Source organism: Aptenodytes forsteri, unplaced genomic scaffold, assembly GCF_000699145.1.
Source record: "Aptenodytes forsteri isolate BGI_AS27 unplaced genomic scaffold, ASM69914v1 Scaffold15, whole genome shotgun sequence".
NCBI classification, from domain to species: domain Eukaryota; kingdom Metazoa; phylum Chordata; class Aves; order Sphenisciformes; family Spheniscidae; genus Aptenodytes; species Aptenodytes forsteri.
Window position 1 is genome coordinate 24,467,206 of NW_008795129.1, and position 22,415 is coordinate 24,489,620.

Sequence of the window (22,415 nt, forward strand, 5' to 3'; positions counted from 1 at the left end):
GACGGTGTCAAAGGCCTTACTGAAGTCCAGGTAGACCACATCCACAGCCTTTCCCTCATCCACTAGGCGGGTCACCTGGTCATAGAAGGAGATCAGGTTGGTCAAGCAGGACCTGCCTCTCATGAATCTGTGCTGGCTGGGCCTGATGCCCTGGTTGTCCCACTCATGCCTTGTGAGCGCCCTCAAGATGAACCACTCCATAATCTTCCCCGGCACCGAGGTCAGGCTGACAGGCCTGTAGTTCCCCGGATCCTCCTTCCGGTCCTTCTTGTAGATGGGCGTCACATTGGCAAGCCTCCAGTCGTCCGGGGCCTCTCTGGTTAGCCAGTACTGCTGATAAAGGATTGAAAGTGGCTTGGTGAGCTGGCTTGGCGACTTGGAGTCAAGTGGATTAAGTGTCTAATCCATTGACAGGTATATTGTGTGCATCTACTTTCTCATAGTTAATTATTTTTAAGAAGTTACACAAAGTTGCTCATTGTCCTCTATACATCAATCAAATTTAATGTTAAAACCCAAATTCTCTGTGTCATTTGAAAGCAACATGGGCTGGCAACTTGCAAACTCAAAGCAACCTAAAGCATTTCAGTGCTTTCCAGCTTCTCATGTGGCTCTTCAGAAACAACGCTCAGCTCCATGCTGCCTGGCTACAGGTCCTTTGATACCTGTCCAGGTTCAGCTACATGCAAATTTGTCTTTACAAATGGCAATTGTAGCCTGACTGGAGCATACACCTATGTATGGAACAGTTTAATATTGCACTCAGACAGATACAGAGATCAGAATTACAAAAGTATGTGCATAAGCATCAAAAGATGCAAAGCATCACCCAATAAGGAGAGTTGCACCTAACTTGCTCCTATGCTTTTAGAAACCTCAGAGGATTAAATCTTTCAAAGCACTTGATCAGCCTCATGATTATATTTGAGTCCTTGCAGGTGCCAGCAATGGCATTATAGATCCTGCACAGCCAAGGCTAGAGAAAAAACCCACATCTGAGTGACAGATGCCACAACCTGAGGACTCTATATTTACTTGCATAATTGATCATATCATATATATACACAAAATGCTTTCAATTTCCCAGAACCTTAATGCATTTTAAGGTCTGGACGAAACCTTGGATACAAAGCCAACTTCATTAATGACTCTGTCACTCTGGGAGAATGAATGTCAGCTCAGGGCAATGCCACACTGGGATCCCCCCCAGCATTACAGCTATTTCATGTCTGCCCTGGATGGTCTCTGGCAGGCAGCGCTTCCCCACAGTTACGACCTTTTAAGCATAGAAATGGAGCCAAGAAACCCTTAATGCCCATGTGAAATGCTTCCTGCCTAGCGCTTGTCTCTCCAAGAGAAGGCACGTGCTTCACGCTCCGGTCTAACTCAACCGATATTACCTGACCTACAGCTCCTGAGATGCAGGGATCTGGCACACATTAACCAGCGTGTGTCCCTAACAGGGTGTGAGGATAAAAGCTGAAGCCAAACAGATGGTCCTCTAAAAATCTTCCCTAAAGTGTTCTGTGTACTAAAACATCACTTACCCAACTTTCATCAAACTTGGCTTGATTTGCAAGTCTCAAGCCAAGTTTGAAGAAAAATATTCAGCTGGAAACATGCGGGGAAAGGAGTCTTTTTCCTGCACTCAAATAATATAAAAATGAAACAATTTTGTTCAAACCTTAGAAAAATTTAAGAAAAACAGAACCCAACCCTCTTGGGTTTAAACCAAGCACTGGGAAAAAAAATCAACACAGAATGCAAAGTGATGAACAAATGAAAGAAAGAAGTGGAAAGAGAACTGGAGTTATAATGTATAATGACCTATCAACACATTCTATAATGCACACAAAATTTCAGCGAAGACGGAAATCACATCTGCATGGAATATGGGCAGCTATTGTTTGAAAGCACAGAGCAACGTTGCACAACACTTCAGGGTCCTGATTTTGCTGCCACACGCCCACAAATACAGTTACTCATCAGTAGTCCTGACTAGCAACAACTGGATACTCAAAATAGTAGCCACTAATTTTAGCAGCATGTTCAGGATTAGCAACAGAATATGATATCCAGTTAATAAAAGAATTTAACTGGGCACCATTAAAATATTCCAACTGAAAATTATCTAAATTTTCTGAATTCAATGAAAGATGCCAGGAGAAATGTTAACAACCACTAACTAGATGAACAGCATCGTACAGTTGCAAAAACATACATGCATTTCCATAGTAACTTCTCTTAAGTATATATATTTTATTTTTTAAATGTGCTTCACTATATAAAGTGTTTGCGTGAGCGTATGCATCTTTTTAAACAAGAAAAAGCAATAGCATTTCTGAAATAATACTACCGGAATGAGATCCTGGTCTTGGATCTTACAACTTCAACTTGTGGTAGGGAGGGCAGGGAGAAAAATTGATCTGCCCAGTAAATGATAGGTTCTCTCCAGAAACAAAACACTACATTTATAGTTAGGGAAACTCAAAATCTTTAAATATAATCTGATTACATGTCTGATTTTAAAATTGGATTTTTCTTACCATTAATTTGAACTGTCATTCTTAGGAAGTACCTAAATCATTAGATGTCCTTGAAAAAGTACACCTTAACTGTATTAAAGTAAAACCAGGTTATAGCTAAATAACTTTTTTTTTTCTTCTCAGTAAATGTAATTTTATTGCTGCCGGTGAGCAGGTCTGTGTGTTTGTATGATTAGACAGTGTGACTAGTTTCAGCTTTTTTGCTTCTGCTCTGCACAATGTACTGCATAGATGGCCCTCAACAAGAAAGTCATTAGCTTAATAATAATTCCTGACAGATTCTGAATGAGGTATTCCAACAGATATTGCAGTGACTCCTGGGGTAAATACATGAACAGTTTTATCTTCAAGATGGGAAAGAAAGAGTACGCTGCACTAAATGACTAGCGTGGTTTCTCAGGGACTAATTGTTAAACAGGAGTATTTACGATCAAAGGATTGGAGAATGGGGCTATCATTGCGAGGCAATTATCTATACACAGATAACTTTAATACTTTGGCATTTTTATAACCACTACATTATTTACTTTACTATATATTCTATTGCAATACCATTCCCCTGGTTACAAGTACACAGTACTTCATACTTCTTTTTACTTCATATAAAATTAAAATAAAAGAGAGGAACACTTTGAAATGAGTTGAAGAACAATAAGTCCTATTTAACCATCAAATACAACAGTATTTAACTTTTGTGCTTTTGATCAATATTTATGTGACAAGCTATTCATTACTCTTCTCCTCTACCAATTTAATGCTGTTGTTCTTCCCACAGCCTGATCTGCACTTTTGTGTGTTTAATTTGTAACAGTTTCCATGGAAAAGAAGTATTTAAAGAAAAAAAGTGCTGATACAGCACGTGGATCTTTCTACCAAACCACAAATCTTTTCTAATGTTCGTCTTAAAATGAAAGCAATTCTGGGAAACAAATTAATGGTATAAATCACATTATCATTACTCACATAAAGATACTCTGTTGTAATTCTTTCAGAAAGCTACAGTGAGTAGCTAAAAGAACTCTATATGGAGAACGCCTGTTTCTAATTAAATGATCTAAAAATAGAGTTACATATACATCTAGGACCAAGTCATCTGTGTTATCTCTCTAAGATAAGCTATTATACACCCACAATGATACCCCTTTCATCACTGCAGATATTCAAAACTAGGACTGGCCCTTCTTTCCCACTTAGGAAGGGAAAAAGAAAAAAGGAAGCAAAATTTTAATCCAGACAAGATTTTTTCAAAGTCAGATCCCTTGTTTTGAAATCTCTTTTCACACCTACTTCTATCAATCAGCAGCATGATTCAAAACTGTGCCCCGCAAATGGTGGCAGTAGTCAAGTAGGATTTCTCCATGAAACACTTTCCCAAAGCAGTAAAGCAAGCTGTTTGTAATGGGCTGTCTGGGCTGTTTGCATTGTTTGTGTGTGATTTTTTTCCTTTTTTTTCCTTTTTTATTATTTTTGAACTATTTAAAAATTTAACTTTTTTCTCCTCATTCTAACAATTACAAGAACAATATAAAAAGTAAGCTGGAACAAAACTGGACCTGAGTTTAAAAGGTTGGGTAAGACATTTCTGTGACATCGTTGGTGATAATAAACAACAACAACCTGTCTTCATACTTCAAGCAGGAGACCAAGGAGACAGAAAACAGCCCTTTTCTCCTAAAACCAGCTACCCATATTATCAGCCAATGTCTGGGGGAAAAAAAGGAGGAAAGCTTATCAGGACCTGTCAAGAGGGAGAAACAATCCCTGCTTAGTCAGAGCCAGTGATAGATTATCCCCTTGTTAGGCAAAGGGAAAGCAAACTGTGAAGGGAGACTCGCCCCCAACTCCTTCTGCAGTAATGGGACCGCATTTGGGGGCTATCTCCCATGACGGGCTCCAGGTAATGCCTCAGGCTGCAGTCAAGGAAGCAACATTATTTACACCTTTCCTTAAAGTTCTTGCTGTCAGACTGTATTTAATCAAACAAATGTGTTTGCTGTATTTGCCCCTCCCTCAGTTTTGGGGCTGTTTTGCTGTTGTATGATATAATCTCAAGCAATGTATGTTAACCTCTTCAAAAAAACCTATTTCACTCTAAGCTTCCATTTCTGCCATCAGAAATAAGAATGCCACTTTACAATACAAAAGTATTAATTTCAACAAAAGACCTTATCCATTTTCGTAAATTAGGTAGGTAACAATTTTAGACAGCAGACTCTCTACAAAAATATAAAAAATACGCTTATAACAGATATGATGAAAAAAGTGCATTTACTTTCCCCTAAAGCCTTCCAATTGTTATACATCTTACAATAAAATAATAGGCAAAATGAAGACTAACCTTTGAATAAATGCCATTTACTGGTCTCCACTGTTCTCCATTCAAAAGGAAGGGAACTGTTATCTCATAATCTTTTGGCTGGTCCTTTGGCATCTGCTGTCTTGAGGACTCCAATTTGCTGTCCACATTCTCGCCTGGGGACAGAGAGAAGCACTTCATGTTAGTCAGGAACAGCATCTGACAACATGAACCTTGTTATTTAAGGGACCTGGCAGCATATTTCAAAAGGAAATAATTCAGGAAAAGAATTAAACATTAAAACATTGTGGGGTCATACTGTCAGTGTCAAAACCTACAAGAATTTCTAAGAGAGCTGGGGTTCTGGGAGAGAGGTGTCGAGGTGATTTCCACTGTTGATTAGATGGTGCGTTTCTGTAGCAGCAGAAGACAAAGACTGTACATAAGGAGTAGAGGTCCGAGGATGCAAAGATAAGGAGCTGGGATGCAAGACTTAAATGAAAAAATTTGGAGAGGTATTGGAACCCCTATTTAAAGTGTTACATTAATAATCATACTAGAGTTTGGACTTTTTTTTCCACTGAAGATGATAGCAGGGGGAATGCAGTAGGTGGCTGTTTTTTCAGTGTCATCATTAAGAGGGTAAGCAAGCTGCAGGGATTTAGAAGAGATAAGATTTTATCAGGACTATTTTTCTGTAATTAGGGTAAGAAATTAGCCTTGATCATTCCACTCCCCAATCCCTCTTCTCCCCATCCCTCTTCCCAGATACAGTCGCACTGGATCAGATTCAAATCAGTGGTGGTAGGAGGGGGGACAGTGCCCCTGGGGATGTAACTGCAGCCCCACCCTCCCCAGGGTGAACAAACCCTGCAGTTGCATGACACAGGCTCCCTAAGGGCAGACAGTGATCCCAGATTTTCCCTTATGTCCTTCCCATTTCCACGGTGGGGTCAGCTGGTCCTCATGCTTTGCGAGTTGGAGTCACAGCATAGATGTAACAACCCGGTTTGAGGTTCCTGAAAGCTCCAGGTTTATTGTACACAGCAGATTTACCAGGTTTAATCCTCGGTATTTTATTATCCCCCAAACACTTCTTAATGTGCCATCTTACTCCACTAAACATGGAAATGTGCAGTTGTACTCCGTTTTAACAAGTCTGAACTGTGTAAACAAAAGACTGAATATTTACTTAGCAGCCTCCGCATTTCTATATGAACATGCAAGGAGGTCACGAAGTACTGAGAACCCCGTAACATCAAGGATGCTCATTCTCATTAGTAGAAAGAAAAAAGTCTGGAAGAGAATATAAACTCTCACTGAAATAATGCTCCACTGCATAGTCAGATGACTTCAATTCATACTACAATGTCAAAAAGCTATTTGCATGCAACATTTATCAAGTGTTTTTCCTCTCACTAAACATACTAATGGTATTGTGCAAGGCAGAGTTCTAAAAAACTGTATCATAGTACAAGAGCTGGAAATGGTACTGAGAATAAATCTTAAAGAGAAGATAGGGATGGCTTCCAGGTGCTGTGGGACAGTCAAAACGCTGGCGGGGTTTGCCACACTCTTGACCTACCATCACACTGAGCCCTCTGGTGCACTTGGACCCCACGAGGATGAGATCCGAGTCCTCGCAGGTGCTCTAGAAATGTGTCCATCCTCCATTAAGACAGAGAAAGGCCAGCGTTACCTGTCTTCCTTCTTCCCCCCATTGCCTTTGTGCTAGGAGGTACAGAGGGAAGGTGATGGGGCAGCATTTTAGCAGCTCAACCACAGCTCAGGGCTGAACCATCTTACGGGAGTGAGAGGAAGGCTGTAGGGTCAAACCTGCCCACACAACCCAGTGCTCGGTACTGCCATCCCAGCAACCTGACCTGCCCTCTTTGGTCACCTAACACTCTCCGAGGATCAAAAGCTATGTTTTGGGCAGAATGAGCCCAATTTAGTCACTGTTAGAATTAGCTTAAAAACATCTACGCAGTCATTAGTGTTAAGCTGAAGTGAGAGGAAGACAAGTTCAGTATTTTCCAGCATGCTTTTAAAAATATGACTCTTTCCCTAAAACACACACACACACAAAAAAGAGACTAAGATAAAAAGATAAAGTATATTGGGGAGAGGAAAGTCGCTTGTTATATGGGTGTTCCTGTAGAGAAAGGGTTCTCACCCCACCCCCAGCGCAGCCCAAGCACAAGTGACAGGGGTCTGGGAGTGTCAGCCCTTGGAAGGGATGCTCCAAACCCTGCACACGATTGGGTTCATCCCTGTGGAGGCGTATGAGATACCATCTCATCTGCCTAGGAGGGTCTAGACAGAACCTCACAGCTCTTTATTCTGATTATCAGGCATGAAGCTCCCTGCACAGAACAGAAATTTATGAAGCTTATCTCAGAGAAATGAGGAAAGTTTGGCTCTAGCCCTGATTTTTTTTTTTTCTTGGCTCACTAGAGCAGTCTCAACTATATCAATTAAATGACTCAGGCCCTTCAATTATTTTGTAGGATTTGCACTCTGAAAGTTTCGTGAAATCTAAATTTTAAGAAACCCTATGAGCATACTTTTCCTCCCACGGATGCATCGTCTAAATTGCTTCCATGCAGTCTTATACCATGGAGCTGCAGCTAGATATCAGGAAGAATTAAAGTATTTCTGGTACTCCTACATGTGCAAGTTGCCTTTCTTATTAATTCTGCAAAGCATTAACATCACAACATTACCCAAAACACAAGAAAAAGGAGAGGGGGAGGGATCAGCATTTGTGCACAGATGTGTTATTCCCTCATTACATGGCGTGGTCCAGAAAGTGCCACCGCTATAAAAATATCATGGGAAAAAGGAACAATATCTACACAAAGTGCAGTTCAGTTTTGCCATTCCTAGTCTATCATGACAAAGTGATGCTTGTGGTGCATAACAAAGTAAGGTTACAATGAGCAAATTTAATCTTACACACATGCTTATTTATCTGCATATTGAAAATACATATTGTGCCAAAGCGTTGATAGTCTGGAGACAGACATCAAGACAGGTTTATAGGCAGCAGTTATATCTTTATTGGAAAGATAATTTATTTCAGGGAAATAAAACAGACAAGCTTTAGAGTTTGCAAACTCTTCTGAAGCCATAGCATTTATAAAACACAAGATCAATTTCTGTCTAGTTGCTTTCTTTCAGCCAAATATTTTGCTGCTTATCTGAATGTTTTTATTTAAATTATTGGGTGTGATAAAAATCACAGCTTCCTGCAGAAGGCAGAGAAAGCACTGCAGCCCAGTCACGGGGCCTCATTCTGAAAAGCACTTGGGCACATGCTTAATGTTATGCACTTGCTTAACTCCCAACTGTCCCAGTGTGATATATGCACATTACAGTTTCCTTTGTAAATCAAATAACAATGTTTTTCTGATTTAAGGTCATTATATTTATGTACTATGTATATTTCTGAAAGACTACAAAATAAAGAAACCTGTATAACTGATAGGTAAACTCTAGATCAGTCTTTAAATATGGAAGTAGCGGGAAGATAAAAAGGTAGATCCTTTAAATAGGATTCTGCAGCCTGATTGCAAAGCTTCAAAGAACACATTGCAGAAAACAAGGGATCACAGCCAACGAAGAGCGACCCACACATATCTGTCTGAGATGGGAAAGATGACAGCATCTAAAGGGCCACTAAGCCCAGCTGAACAACAGGATGCAGACAGAAGAGATATGGATAGAGGAAGAGTCAAAGTCAGGAGAAAAAAACCCACAAAAAACATAAGAAGAGAGCCAGGCCAAAAAAACGTAGGCATAGAAATTGAAGTTGAAGTGTGCAGGAAACTTTGAAAAAATGGGACAAACAGATGTGCAGCCCCGGAGCAGCCCTGAGTCTGAGCAGTGGTGTGAGCTTCTTAGTAGCTACACAGGTGGGGCGGCTGCTGGCAACCTCGGAGAGCCTTCGGCACACACAGCCCTTGCCTTAAAGTTGGAAACACCAAAGAATTTATCCCAGTGAGGGCCACTTCACCCAGTCTCTTGCACAATGGCTGAACAAAACACAGTCCTGGTTTTATTCTGTTGGTTTCGGGCCACCCATCTCTGAGCATAAGCACAGCCCTCCCAAAGAGCATCCGAGGAGCACCAGGAGAGGAGCACGATGGGACAGGACTAGAGATCTGTGCTAATGAAGGGTTTCCATCACCTTGATCACGTCCCATGAGCTCCCAGTGCTGCAGTTCTTCATGTGCGCAGACATGCTGGTATTTCCTCTCTGCCACTCTTCATCTCCTTTACTCATTTTCATTAGGATTTCTTTGAAGCTGGAACCATTAGAGTTGTTTGCATTACATTAATAATGAGGCCTCTTCTCTACAGGGACTCTTGGTATTACAGCAATATAAATAGTGTAATAATTGAAATCAGAGAATTTAAATTTCGGTAACGTGTCATGAGAGGGAAAGAGAATCAGGCCATCTGTATTACCAGAAACTTTTATTAGACCCAGGTTTCCTATCTTTTGTGTCACATGCACCTACTTACTCACCTACTTATTTTCCATTTCAGTGAAATTCTGTCCAGTTCTTCCTGACGCAAGCTCATCTCCCACTTTTTCACATGAAAAACTTCACAGTCGTGTCTATCTGTTTTCTATTTTCAGCCTGCACTGAAAGTAATGCTTTTGATCCACAAGCAGCCCACAAGCTGATGTAGCACCCTTTATTCTTTTTTTTCAGTAATGTAAAAGATACTTTGTACAAATAGTGAGATGAGTAGATGTTATCTGTCAGTGACTTTTGTGTGGCTTAAATATTTTTCATCTGCCATGTACTTCTTCAACTTTTCTTCTTTGCACAGTATCATGCAAGGGTTTGTTGGCAAAGAAGTTAAGGATAGTTTTCATCTTTTTGCTTTGTATTTTGGTTCCTCTGAGCTCTGTGCAAAATAAACTCCAAGCATGTGACATGACATCTTTGTTTAACGGCCACTGCCTCCTGAAGAAGCCCAGACACACTTCAGATTTGCATTTACTTAAAATTAATAAGCTTTTAGTTAGGCAGTGCAATTTATTTGTCCTTACGATAAACAAAAAGGTGAACTCTCTCAATAATGAGCAGGTCTGGATAAAATGGGCTGAAGTGGAAGGAAAAAAATAAAATCCCCCCCAACTGCACACCCCTGCTGTCCTGCTAGTGCTGGTTTTGCTCCCTGCTCCCCTGGCACAGCACAGGAGAGAGCAGTCAGACCTGCGGTGGTTTATAGAAATCATCCATCTATTAACATACAGATTTACAATAAAGCCAACATATAATGCTGTGCTTCCTTCCCATTGTGGATGCGCACATTCTGGGAGTCCCATCTGCACTTCTTGTCCCACACATGTTAACATGGTGCCATCAGGGCCCTTGGGTGCCCTTACAGCCCCAGCACTGCACTGCAGTCCAGCTCGGGACCATCGGCCCCAGCCCTAGCGATGCCACTGGATGCCCATCTCCAGCCCATCCTCCAGCCCAGACTGCAGCCCTCTCCCCGGAGCACTGCGCCCGGACACCCTTCATGTCACCCACCGCAGTTACTGTTGAGTTATGAAAATAACAGAAGCAGGTGAATAAAAAAAAAGGCTAAATTAAATAATATTTTCCTTGTGTTACCTTTCATATTACAAATGGGCTCAGAACTGTAAGTCACAGCCTATCTACTTTTTCCTCTGCAACAAAACACCAATGCACCAAAATAATCTTAGGATAGAAAAGAATAATAGAACAGTGTAATCTTTCCACAAACTGAAAACAGCTACCGGCACTGCTCTGTATCGCAGGGCTTTGGCAATGCTGTGGAAGACAGAAAGGGCATACTTTATCCATTTCCCTCCTCGTTTTCTTCAGCTTCCTCAGCTTAGTTCACAGTCAGTGGGATCCATGATTTGGATGGGTCATTTCTGGCTATGGAGGAAGGGCTGTATATACACGGCTGTCTCCAGCACTCATTGGACCATTGGCAGTCAGTTTTGTGGCAAGGTACTGAGCCACCCTGCAGGCTCTGCTGCCAGCCACCTTCCCCTATAGCCCAGGATACCTCGAGACTGCTTTGTGCCACCAGCCCCATCGAGCTGGGCAGGAACCCCAACAAAGCCACCCACTGCTGGCAAGGACGCCCATCAGATGGGAAAGAGCTTTATCCCCCCCATTGGTTGCTTCTCTCTCATGTCTTATCTGGGATGGTTCCTTTATCACCTCCAGACTCAAAATAGAACTTTTTTTATCCAAAATTACCAAGGTCATATGCTGAGAGAGGAGGACCAAGTATTTGCCCTTCAAGATGGGGGTGAACTTAGGAAATTTAAGAAGGGGATGAAACTGTGCAAGGAGCAGAGACTACCCGCCAAGCACACTGCCAACCAACCAGGCAAAGGAAGGTTTCTACCAAGGTTCAGTAAGAAAAGGTATTAGGATCAGTCTTAGTATTTCTATCAGCAACCTTTACTCAATGTGCACAAGTGTCCTCCCGAAATCCAATGCTCCAAGTTAGGAGGCAACATCTGCATGGAGAAGGACAGGAATATTACAAAAGAATCCAGTAACTTGCAGGCTAGAGCAAAGGGTTGAAACCAAGTAGTACAGAATGGAGGGTCACACTCTTAGGGGCTAGTAAGTTTTCTGCTCTGAGTGGTAATCTTCAAAGGCAAATGACTCAAGAAAGACCCGTTCATGATATTCAGTATAACACTGATGTCACATGAAGCAAAGACAGTCCTGGAACGATGCATCAAAAGGGGTGTTTCCAATATCAGTTGAAGTTGCTCCTGAGAGTTACCGAAGCAAGAACATCTGGAATACTGCGGGCATTTCTCCTCATCTGCGTTCACAACAGATTAATTCAGCCTGGAGCTGGTGGATTGGAAAGGCTGCCAGGGTGATCAGGGAAGTGGAAAGACTGAATTACAAGAAGGGAACTAAAAGAATTATTTTGCACAATCTAGAAAACCAAAGATTACAGGACCCATGATCGTCGTTTAGCTTTACACATCTCTTGGTATTTACCTTGCCAGTGCTGATATGTTTATAGATGGAAAGAGTATAAAGTGGCTAAACATAAAGTTAAATAGGATTGCAATATAGAACTTCTGAGCAAAGAGGATCATATCCAGCTCTTGTGCATCAAGGAAAAAAAAAATTAAAAATCAACTTGCTTTAAATGGAAATTGTTAACGTTAGGACTCAGACTATATCATGCCAAAAAAAAAAGTGTCAACTATCCAACTACCTGGCCAAGGAGTGGGCATGTGTGCTTCCAGTCCTCTATTTCACTCCATCTTCCAGCAAAAGCCAAAACATTACCTAAGCTAAACATTATCCAGGCACAGATCTTGCTGAAACCACCTTCTAGAGTGGTACCCATTCTGTTTGAGACAGGAAAAATAATAAATTGTCATTTATTAATATAATAAAAATGTAAATTATAATAATAGCTGATAATAAATATGAAAATGCTGCAAAATAAACCAGTACAAGATTTCCAGTGCATAATGGTTAAAGAAAGAAAGCCCAGTAACTTGCATAGGGTCAAATAAGCAATAGCTTGCCTTAATGTCAACTGTCCATCCATCTTAAATTCTACACTAACCACCAGCCGAAAACACAGACACCCTCTCAAAAGAAAGGACAAAAATCAGAAACTCCACCACACTGATAAAGTACTTCCCATTATCCCACTAACAGCACTTGCACAGCTTTAAAAAAGACGGCACATAACATGCCAGACTCTGCCCTCATCTGTATGTAAGCACAAAAGTCTAGGCAAGATTTGACTGTGCGTAAGATAAAAATCTTATCTCTTGCAGTAAAGTTTTTATTAGTTCAAAATCATAAATTATTTTTCCAACTAACCTTTGCACATCTAAGCAGTACATTGATTCTCTCTACAAAATCTAGTAAAATTAGTCCTTTCATGGCCTGTCTGGAAAATAATTATTTAAAAAAAAAAGGAAGCCACCTAACTATACACAAAGTTTTACTTGTTTTCTCACTCCTCCCCTCATTGCCAAACCCAAGACCTCAGGCATTTAAGCACAGGTAGCTTTTGAAAAACTACTAATTCCATGGATCTTCTTGGGCTTGAATCTTGTCTTTTCCTTCACATTGCAAAATTACGGCTCACGTACAAAATTTTTAAAATATCAAAAGTCAGCAAAGGTCTTTGATAAGCCTGAGGACAGGCAACAGCAAGACGACTCCATGCATTTCTGAATTTAATTTTTTGTTCTTTCTGCTTCTAATGAAAAAAGATCCTCCCTCCAGCTTGACAGATCTGTCAACTTTGAACTGATCTGTGTATGACTTTGCAGCATGTCCACTTGATCTTTCACACTAAGCAGCTTCATGGGCACTGACTGCTCGGATGAGAAATAGGAGTTTGAGATGCACTTATCCCCTTTAACTAAACAGCATTAAAAACATGCTTTTTAATATTTCAGTTTTATAATTCTAAGAACTATCTCCTGTCATCACTTGTTCTTGCATGAGTTATTCCCTTCCTAAATCTAATTCTGCTGATGAAATAATCTGTGACAGGAAACAGCCCTCCCAACCCTCCCCCACAAAATCCCATAAACTCCATGGAAAAAGTCATGTGTTCAACATTTTAATGTGGACATGGGAGTGAAAGCTTAAATTTGAAGGTAACTTGCTGTTCTTCTCTACCAAAGGCTCTGCGGTCAGTGTCACTGTACAACCAGCTGAACAAACTAATGACACATTTTAGGGCAAAAAATATAGAGAGAGGGGGAAAAAAGAAAAATAAAATGTTCATTGTGGAACATACCCCCTAAGCAGTTGGATCATCTTAATCTTCAAGCTTCTGTAATACAACTGTTGGAAGGCTCTAAGTTTGCGCACAATAAAGTGCTTTATTCAGGGAACCATATGACTCCATCAGTCATTCAAGCACATGTTTGGCACAGATTGAAAGTGAAAAGCATAGCTAAGTCAAATATTTCAAAACTGAACTTGTCTTTCTAACACACATGGTTTATATATTGGTGTAATATCTATATAACTTTTCAGTTCTCATATACGGTAATGTCATGGCTAAAGTACAAAATGATGTCTGCTGCACTAGGCAGCATCGCACTTCTTGGGAGTTAACACATGCCAAAAAGCCATTTACTAGAAAATTAAAAGGCAACTATCACACTTGACAGGTCCTCAAGAAAACTGTAAAAATAGCTTTTGTTCATTCTAATTCTTGAATATCTATTTCTCAAATCAGGATGCTACACCATTCTTCGCTAGAGAGCTGCTCTGTAACAAATCCAGGACAGCCATCATGTGCCCGAGATCAGTTCCCTCTGTTTGCAGATTAAATACTGCTCATCATACAGAGTTACTCCTGCTGATGCAAATGCGATTAAAGCAATCTTGGGAGAGCACAGTGTGATTAAAGCATAAGTAATGCAAGCAGGATTTGGGCTCTCATTATAGAAAATACATATTGAAATGCACTCAAGGAAAGAAGCCAGTATATCTCAATATCCTCCCTGTTCTCAAGAACAAAATGTGACAAGTGGAGTTTTGAGAACAACATTTGCTATTGACTGCAGGAGGGGGCAGGGAGACTGCAGAACGTTTCAAATAGTGAAAACCAAGCTTTATTACGTGTATAGAATATATACATATACTATATTTGGGAAACAGCTGTCCAGCCTCATTTGTGATGTTGTTATGTTTGACTGAAGAATTACTATTCAGGACCAGTCCAAAGACACAGAGTTGTCTTTTTTTCCTAGAAGAGAACATTTCAAAATATGAGAGAAATAAAGCAGTGAAGCATTGAACCAGAGCTCATTTCGGCACACTGGGTGATGGGTATGTATCAAGAGGTTCCCCCCATGGAAGACCTCAGCGCTTGGAGTTCACGGAAGAGGGCAAGTTGTAAATGCAAGATTCAAACTCAAAGTAGCTTTGAAAAGCAAGTGAGATAATGGCTTAGGAGAACTTCTGTCCTCTTGCTGTAAATCCTGTTTCAAGCTTGCTTCTTCTTTTCCAAGTCCTGATGCACACCATATAAATTGGCCCAGTCATTCTTTCTCGTGAAAACAAGCAGGACAGGACTAATAACAGGTGAAAAATACCAAGGACTGCACAATACCTATCCCACAGGTATTTCCAGGATGCCATAGTGAAGGATGTCCTATCTTAACTCAGCATCACCCCAGCATCACCCCAGCATAGGCACTACTGGGGCACATCTGCTTCTTCCTAAACTGCTGCTCCTTCCCCAAAGGATCCCTGTCCCAGAGATTCTCGTTTTGATTATAAACTCATCCTCACACCCTTCAGCATCAACAAGGCAGCACCTAACAAAAACACTTATTCGAGCAGAGAAATAATAACCTGTGCTTTACAAGCACAAGGCACAACTAATCCATAGAGCTCCAATGTCAAAGAAAAAAGTACTGTATATATTCACTTTTCAGCAATGTGTCCACATAATTACACGAAAATCCAGATCCAGCATTCCTCTCCAGCTCCTCCCCTCCAAACCCTCAAGAAAGGCTACTTTCCACTGAATGAAGTTCAAAATTACTGCTGAAAATACAATTTCCTCTCGGTCTTTTAAAAGGTACAGTACAAGCCTTTTCTCCACTGATTTACTAGCCTCCCTCACTGAGTACAAGGAATCCTTAGCATAGCTGTACTGAGGGATGTTCCTTCCCGTGTACAATCATCAGTGAAAAAAACCATTCAGTGGGAGTTTGAGTTGTGCTTATCACATGCACACAAATCATTCATTCAGATGTTCTCGGGGAAATCACACTGAAAACACAGCAAATCCAGCTGAAGCAATTTTCAGTATTAATTTAGGTAAACGCACATGCAAAACGACTTGTAGTTCTTTCCTAAGCCTAACAAATGAGCTACTGGGCTGGGGAGTTAATATCCATCATGCGTTTTTGTTTGTATGGGGAATACCTGTGACTCGCATTACACAACAGCAGAAAAAGAAAAATTTACTGCACTTGTACTAACATAAGCTGTCACTGAAGTCTGTCCTATTTTTTGAAACATGAATGAACAGACAACTTAGAGTTACTTAAAGTTCTTGAAGCCACCTATCCTGCTCAGGTTTGTGTGTGCGACCTTACAACAAATATCACCATAAGCACTGGATCAGTCCATAAATCCTGACTTTCACAGACTTCTTCAGGAGATGAGCTACAGGAGTAATGAACATTTATTTTTATTGTTTCCTCAGGGCAGGGAGAACACCCAGGATATCTTCCCAGCTCACTAACACAGCTTTGCTCATCTAATCTACACATCCTCTGAGCTTGTCAAGCAGATCTTAAATGAATAGCACAGAACATCAGCACCAGGTTGTACAAAGGAGCCAGATCCATGGAGGTGAGACAATTTATCCCAGCTGAGGATCAGACCCACAAACAAGGAACATACATGACACAAAATAAATAGACAAGCTCATTCTTTCTAAAGTGTGAAGATTTCTTCTGCAATGACCCTGCACTCTCCCCTCAACCACAAGTGTTTACCCAAAGTGTCTCTTCAGTGGGGTGCATTTTCCTCACTTAAGAGGCAATAGATGAAGAAATAAATACTATTTCGCTTGGAATGCCTACCTCATGCTTTAAAATCTCTGTCAAAATGCAAGAGCGGTTTTTAACCTGGATACAGTCTTATGACCTCCAATTCAAAAAGGAACATGGGTCAGAAGTGAGATGCTGTATCCTTCCCTATAAGCTGCAGAGGCCACATTTTATTCTCAGCCATAGCTCTGTCACCACAGTGCTCTCAATGGCAGAAAAGGAATGCAATATAGACTTAAATAACCTGGACTGAATAGTTCTCCTCCTCATGTCTTCTGATTGTTGAAGTAACAGAGGATCTGCAGCACGCTACCATCGCTGTGTAGAGATAGCGCTGCTGAATAAAGATATCAGCGAAGCGAAGCTCCATGCACGGTCAGGCCCATATGCTCACCTTATTAAATGTAGCATTACGACAAAGTCCAGATTTTTTATGTTATTAAAGTTTTTTTTACATGACTATACCAAAACAAAATCCCATAAACACTTGGATTCAGTGAAGTTTATATTTTAATATATCCTTTCAAAGGTAAGTACTCGCACATGAGGTTTATTTCTCTTGCTTGATCAGCTGTTTTCAGAATTAGAAAACATTACATAGAAGCAAGAAAACAGCAAACTTTCACCATTGTCAGAAGAAGGTTTTTCACTTAACGCACATGACATAAATTATTAGACTATATTTGTAGGAACTGCCACAGTTCCTCTTAACAAATATCTCAGAATAAACTAGCGTGCTGATTTTGGCTGGGGTAGAGTTAATTTTCTTCATAGTAGCTAGTAAGGGGCTATGTTTTGGATTTGTGCTGAAAACAGTGTTGATAACACAGGGACGTTTTCGTTACTGCTGAGCAGTGCTTACACACAGTCAAGGCCTTTTCTGCCTCTCACCCCACCCCACCAGCGAGTAGGCTAGGGGTGCACAAGAAGCTGGGAGGGGACACAGCCGGGACAGCTGACCCCCACTGACCAAAGGGATATTCCACACCATATGACGTCATGCTCAGCATATAAAGCTGGGGGAAGAAGAAGGAAGGGGGGACGTTCGCAGTGATGGCGTTTGTTTTCCCAAGTCACCGTTACGCGTGATGGAGCCCTGCTTTCCTGGCGATGGCTGAACACCTGCCTGCCGATGGGAAGTAGTGAATGAATTCCTTGTTTTGCTTTGCTTGCGTGTGCGGCTTTTGCTTTACCTATTAAACTGTCTTTATCTCAACCCATGAGTTTTCTCACTTTTACCCTTCCGATTCTCTCCCCCATCCCATTGTGGGGGGAGTGAGTGAGCAGCTGTGCGGTGCTTAGTTGCCGGCTGGGGTTAAACCATGACAACTAGTTAAAGATTCTTTTGTGCCAAATTCTGCATCCAGCTTTTCATGCCTTGCTGTGTATTATCCAGCGTGGTTAACAGGCCATGAAACATTTCACTTCTTGCCTTATTAGATCATATATTTTGGACAAGAAAGAATGTGTTCATCTAATCAATGGTTTCGTCATGTTGACCTTGTGAATGAACAACCCCCCGCCCCCAATCTACCAAATATTTCTCATCCTAGCTCCAAGTCTTGGAAAGCTGCAAACTCATTTATACGGGGTATAAAAAATGGATGATACAACATGAAGTGATTTAACAGAGGAGTCAGCATTTCTGATTAGATCATGCAGTTGGACAAGTCACTTTCTGAAACACTGATGCCAACATCACACTAGATATTAATGTAGTCTCAAACTCTTACGTGACACTAAAAAGAGAAGGGTCAACATCCTGGAGCAGGGGTCTCTGAAGAATCAATACCTTTTCTCAGTTACTGTGATCCTTTTCTCAAAAAGACAAAAATTTAATGCAATTGAAGCACTTTGGTCTGTGTTAGCCAGAAACAAAAGGGATTGTCCTTTTGGACTGCACTGTCCTATCAAGAATCAACGGCAACCCTCAAACAGACTTACTCAAGCCATGGATTTTTAATTTAGTTTGTCATAGATTTGCCCTGGAGACTTAGCAGGGCCCAAGAGAAGCCTCTGCAGGTTTGATTTAGGCCTTTAGCACTATAAAATTTTGGAGATGATGTGCTTTTGTCCTAGGAGTAATCTGAAAAGCTACTTGAAATGCAAATATAATGTGCATGCAAGATGAAGAGCAAAATCTGAGATGATATAGAGTAAAACACATGAACTTGTAGAGGAAAAAAGGCCATCAGAAAAAGGGATTAAATAAAATCCCTCCAATATGAATAGCATGAAGGGCCTGGCATCCTAAGCCGGACTGGATGCTGCGTGAGATGCAGAGCTGGGGGGAGCCTGCTGGTGTAGCAGAGCCTGGCTGTGTAAATGTAACAGTATTTCAGACCTAATTGCAGACACCATAGAAATGTCGCTTCTTGCTTGACAACAACTCTTACAGCAAAAGTCAAGACAAAACCCCACCCCATCAGCCCTCAAAGATGCAGTCTCCAAAAGTCAGAGTGTTGGACAGGAGGCTTGGCAGCACCCCCAGCAGAAGCTGGGCTGTGAGAACACCCTGGACACGCACATGCAGGCTGCTCCGCCACCCCACGCTGGCCGTATCCTGCTGCCTGCCTGGCAAACACAGCTTGTTGCTCACCATTCGCATGCAACACCGCAGTCCTGGAGCGCAAATGGTACTGCCCAAAAGGATGCACATGAATACTGATAAAATGAAGCCCAGCTGGACTCCTTGGACAATTTGCACTGGCAATGTGAGATATGTCAGAAACATAGGGACCGCCAGTGATAAATCTGTCAGGATTAGGATATGCGAGGTCTGAACAAGGCTGGGGGAGGACCAAATAAGCCTTTACATGAGTTCAGCCTTTTTAAAACAATTTCATGATCAACAGCATCAGTGGTAGCTGACAGCCTGAGTGGAAGTAACAGATAAACACAGCCCTGATCCGCTGCAGTCACTCACGTGTCATTAGAAAAGTGCCACTGGGGCAGCCTCTGCACTGTGAGCAGGATGAAAAGCAGCCCAAAACGTAGTCTGTCAATCATTAGTTCAAGGATGCTCTTTGTGGCTGGCTGGAGACCTTTCCAAAAATCTCAAGGAAAGCAAGAGATGAGAAGCTTGACAAAACACCTGTGAACAACGTGGCAGCTCCCCAGCGAGCAGGAGAGTTAACGATGAGAACATGATTTGAAGAGTGGGCATAATATCCTCAGCTGTTGTACTCTGGCATGGATCTATGGAGCCCCATGGACAGTGACAGCTCATGCCAGGCTATCTGCAGGGGACCTGATAGGGATAATTGTCAGACAAGAAGGTGATTATACACAGACCGTAAATATCTGCCACAAACACTGGAACAGTTTGAAAGACGACAGTATATGAAAGTGAGCTCTAGAACACAGAGTGTGTTGGAGAGATCAGTTTTAAAGCGAGAGACAAGGAAAGATTTCTTCTTCTGTAATTTATTTCTATTACAGCCAATTCAGTTGCAATCAGTAACAAAAATAAAATCTGACAGAAAGTTATTTTAATTGAAGGTAAAGAATTTTCTACTGCAATTTTAGGATTTTCATTTTTCTGCTTTTCTTCCAGCTAACACCTTAATATCCAAAAGAGATTTAAGAGTTTACACACACACACTAATTTGGAGTTTACCTTTATACACCATCATTTTCATTGTTTGCCCTGTGGATACAGGAAGGCCTTGACTCTGCAAAAAGCTTATACAGATGTAGATTTTAAGGCATTTGACTAAATCTATAAGATTAGATCTTATCCTACTAGATATTATCCTCCACCAGGACAGCAAAGCTAATTTTGCTTTGTTGAGGCTGGTACTTGTTAGTTTTCCTTTTTGTCCATGAGGACGTTTAGCCAGCAACCAAGAGCTAGCAATACTGAAAACTGGAAAAGGCAATTGTAAAACCATAAAAATTGGAAAGGAAACTAAACATGAGCGGCAAGGCTACTTTTAAGTTGTCTAGCTCATAACCTGATAATTTCTGTTTAATATTAGAGTTGTTACTAGGGCAGTCCCACATTATGCATGTCTCTTGCCACATTTCAAAACTGGTTTTCAAGGCATATCGTAACTTCAACTTCTGTCTTAATCACTAAGCGTGTGTTTATGTAAAAATTAGGATGTCCTGGCAGCACCTCAAATCACTAACACCAGGCCCAGAGCAGTCGCAGCAGTAAAGCCAGCTGAGGTAGAAGTTACAAAGCTTCAAAACGCCCGGCTGTGATGCGTGCCAGCACAGCTAAGAGGACTTTTCGTCACCGGGCAGCTTCGCCGGGTCTAGAAGCACGCGGCTGTAACTTTCAGCACCTCTGCGACCAAGAAAGCAGCACATGCTCTGGCAAAGCTAAAGCTGTCCTCTACTTCCAGAGGAAAAAAAAGGAATTAAAGGAGAGGATGCTCGCTGAGCACACTGGCTGCAGATGCAAAAGAGCAAGTTATAGACATGTTACGGAAAAGAGTAGGAAAGATGTAGCAAGGCAAAGCCAAAATCCAGCTGCGCTGCAAGGGTCAGCAAGCACTGCTGTTGCTCAAGCTTAGACATCTAAAGATGGGCACCATAAAGATGAGCAGCTGACACAAACTTTACAGAGAGCTTAATTCATCAGTGCAAACGTAACCTTAGAGCTTCAGTTTGGCTCTTAGGCAATCCCAAAACACAGGTAACAGGATTTCCACCCCCACTTACCACTCCACTCTCTCATCTGTATGCTAGATCTAAGTCACCTCAGTTTGCCCTCTTATTTTATTGCAGGGACTACTTTGAGGTATGTTCATTTCTTCATTTCTGTCACATGTGAATGCTTGAAGCATCTTACCTCAAACTTTCCTGGATGCGAAGTTTACCCTCTGTCCTAGTGCACCTCCAAAACATGGAGGGGCCTGGCCAGCCACAGTGGCTCCCACGCTCAGAGAAGGGGTACGTGCTGCCTCAACCCAAACAAACCCACCCTCGACCCATGCAAAGGGAACAGCCACAAGGGGAACTGGGGACCTATTTCTCCTTATCTACCTGAGAATTTCTGCAGCCTTTATCCCCAATATGCTGATTTGGTGTAAATACAAGTGTTGACAAAGAGAAATTAAGACCCCTCACAAAGGCAAAGCAAAGCTTCAACTCCTGTTAATTCATTAATATAAATCCTAGGTGCTCGATTAAACGCAACTTGCTCTGTCTACCCTAGGATTTCAATGTGCTGGCTAACATGATAAAGTACATCTCTATCTTTCTCTTAGCAAGTCCAGAGCCGAAGTCCCAGTGAAAGTCGCTGTGCATAAATTTGGAGACAAGCAAACATTTATAAAGTTTAAAGTTACAATGAAAAAAAGACCCAAGACAAGAATTTGTAGTAACACATAGGGACACACACACTCTTCAGCGCTGTTACATATATTTATACAAGAGAATCTCCCTTCCTCTCTCACATAAAATATGCATTGTCAGCTGCTGCTTACTAAGAGGACAGGGCCTGGGCCCTCCAGTGATTCCTGAATAAGCCCCAGACTTGCCGTACAAAGAGACAAGTCACTTTTTCTAGGCTGTTCCCCCATCCATAACGCAGAAAGCACAGAGCCAGTACTGCAAAACATCGCTAAAACTGAAGCCACCGACTCCTGACTTGCGCTCACTTTGAATGAACATAGTGGCAAGTAAACTTTTACCCAGCAAGGATGCTTTTACCATCAGTATTTGGCTTTTTCAGGCAGTTCTTCCCGGCTGGAAACAGAGTCCGAACTCTGACAATATTCTCAAACCCCGAATTCAGCCCCAGCCCGCGGGTGGCTGTTTGCTGGGGACCCTTCGGGGATAACTGCCGGGCCGCGCCTGCCGCAGGCAGCGGGGACCACGCAAGGCACCCCCCCGGGGTCCCCGGTGCCCGCCCCCCACCCAGGGGCAGGGACGCCGGAGGGCCTGGAGGTTGCCGAGGGCTGCAACGCGGAGTTTTTCCGGGAAGGGCTTGGAAGTCCTCACGCCGCGCGGCGGAGCGGGAGTTACGCGG

General features: G+C 41.8%; 1 protein-coding gene across 2 annotated transcripts in view; it reads right to left on the reverse strand.

Moving 5' to 3' along the window:
* Nucleotides 1-22,415, reverse strand: part of ADAM12 (ADAM metallopeptidase domain 12) — a 190,167-nt gene that overhangs the window by 167,291 nt on the left and 461 nt on the right. For both annotated transcript variants that reach the window (XM_009277960.1, XM_009277959.1), the window contains exon 2: nucleotides 4,885-5,018. In XM_009277960.1, coding sequence (XP_009276235.1) covers nucleotides 4,885-5,018 — 134 coding nt within the window. The remainder of the gene's footprint in view (nucleotides 1-4,884; nucleotides 5,019-22,415) is intronic.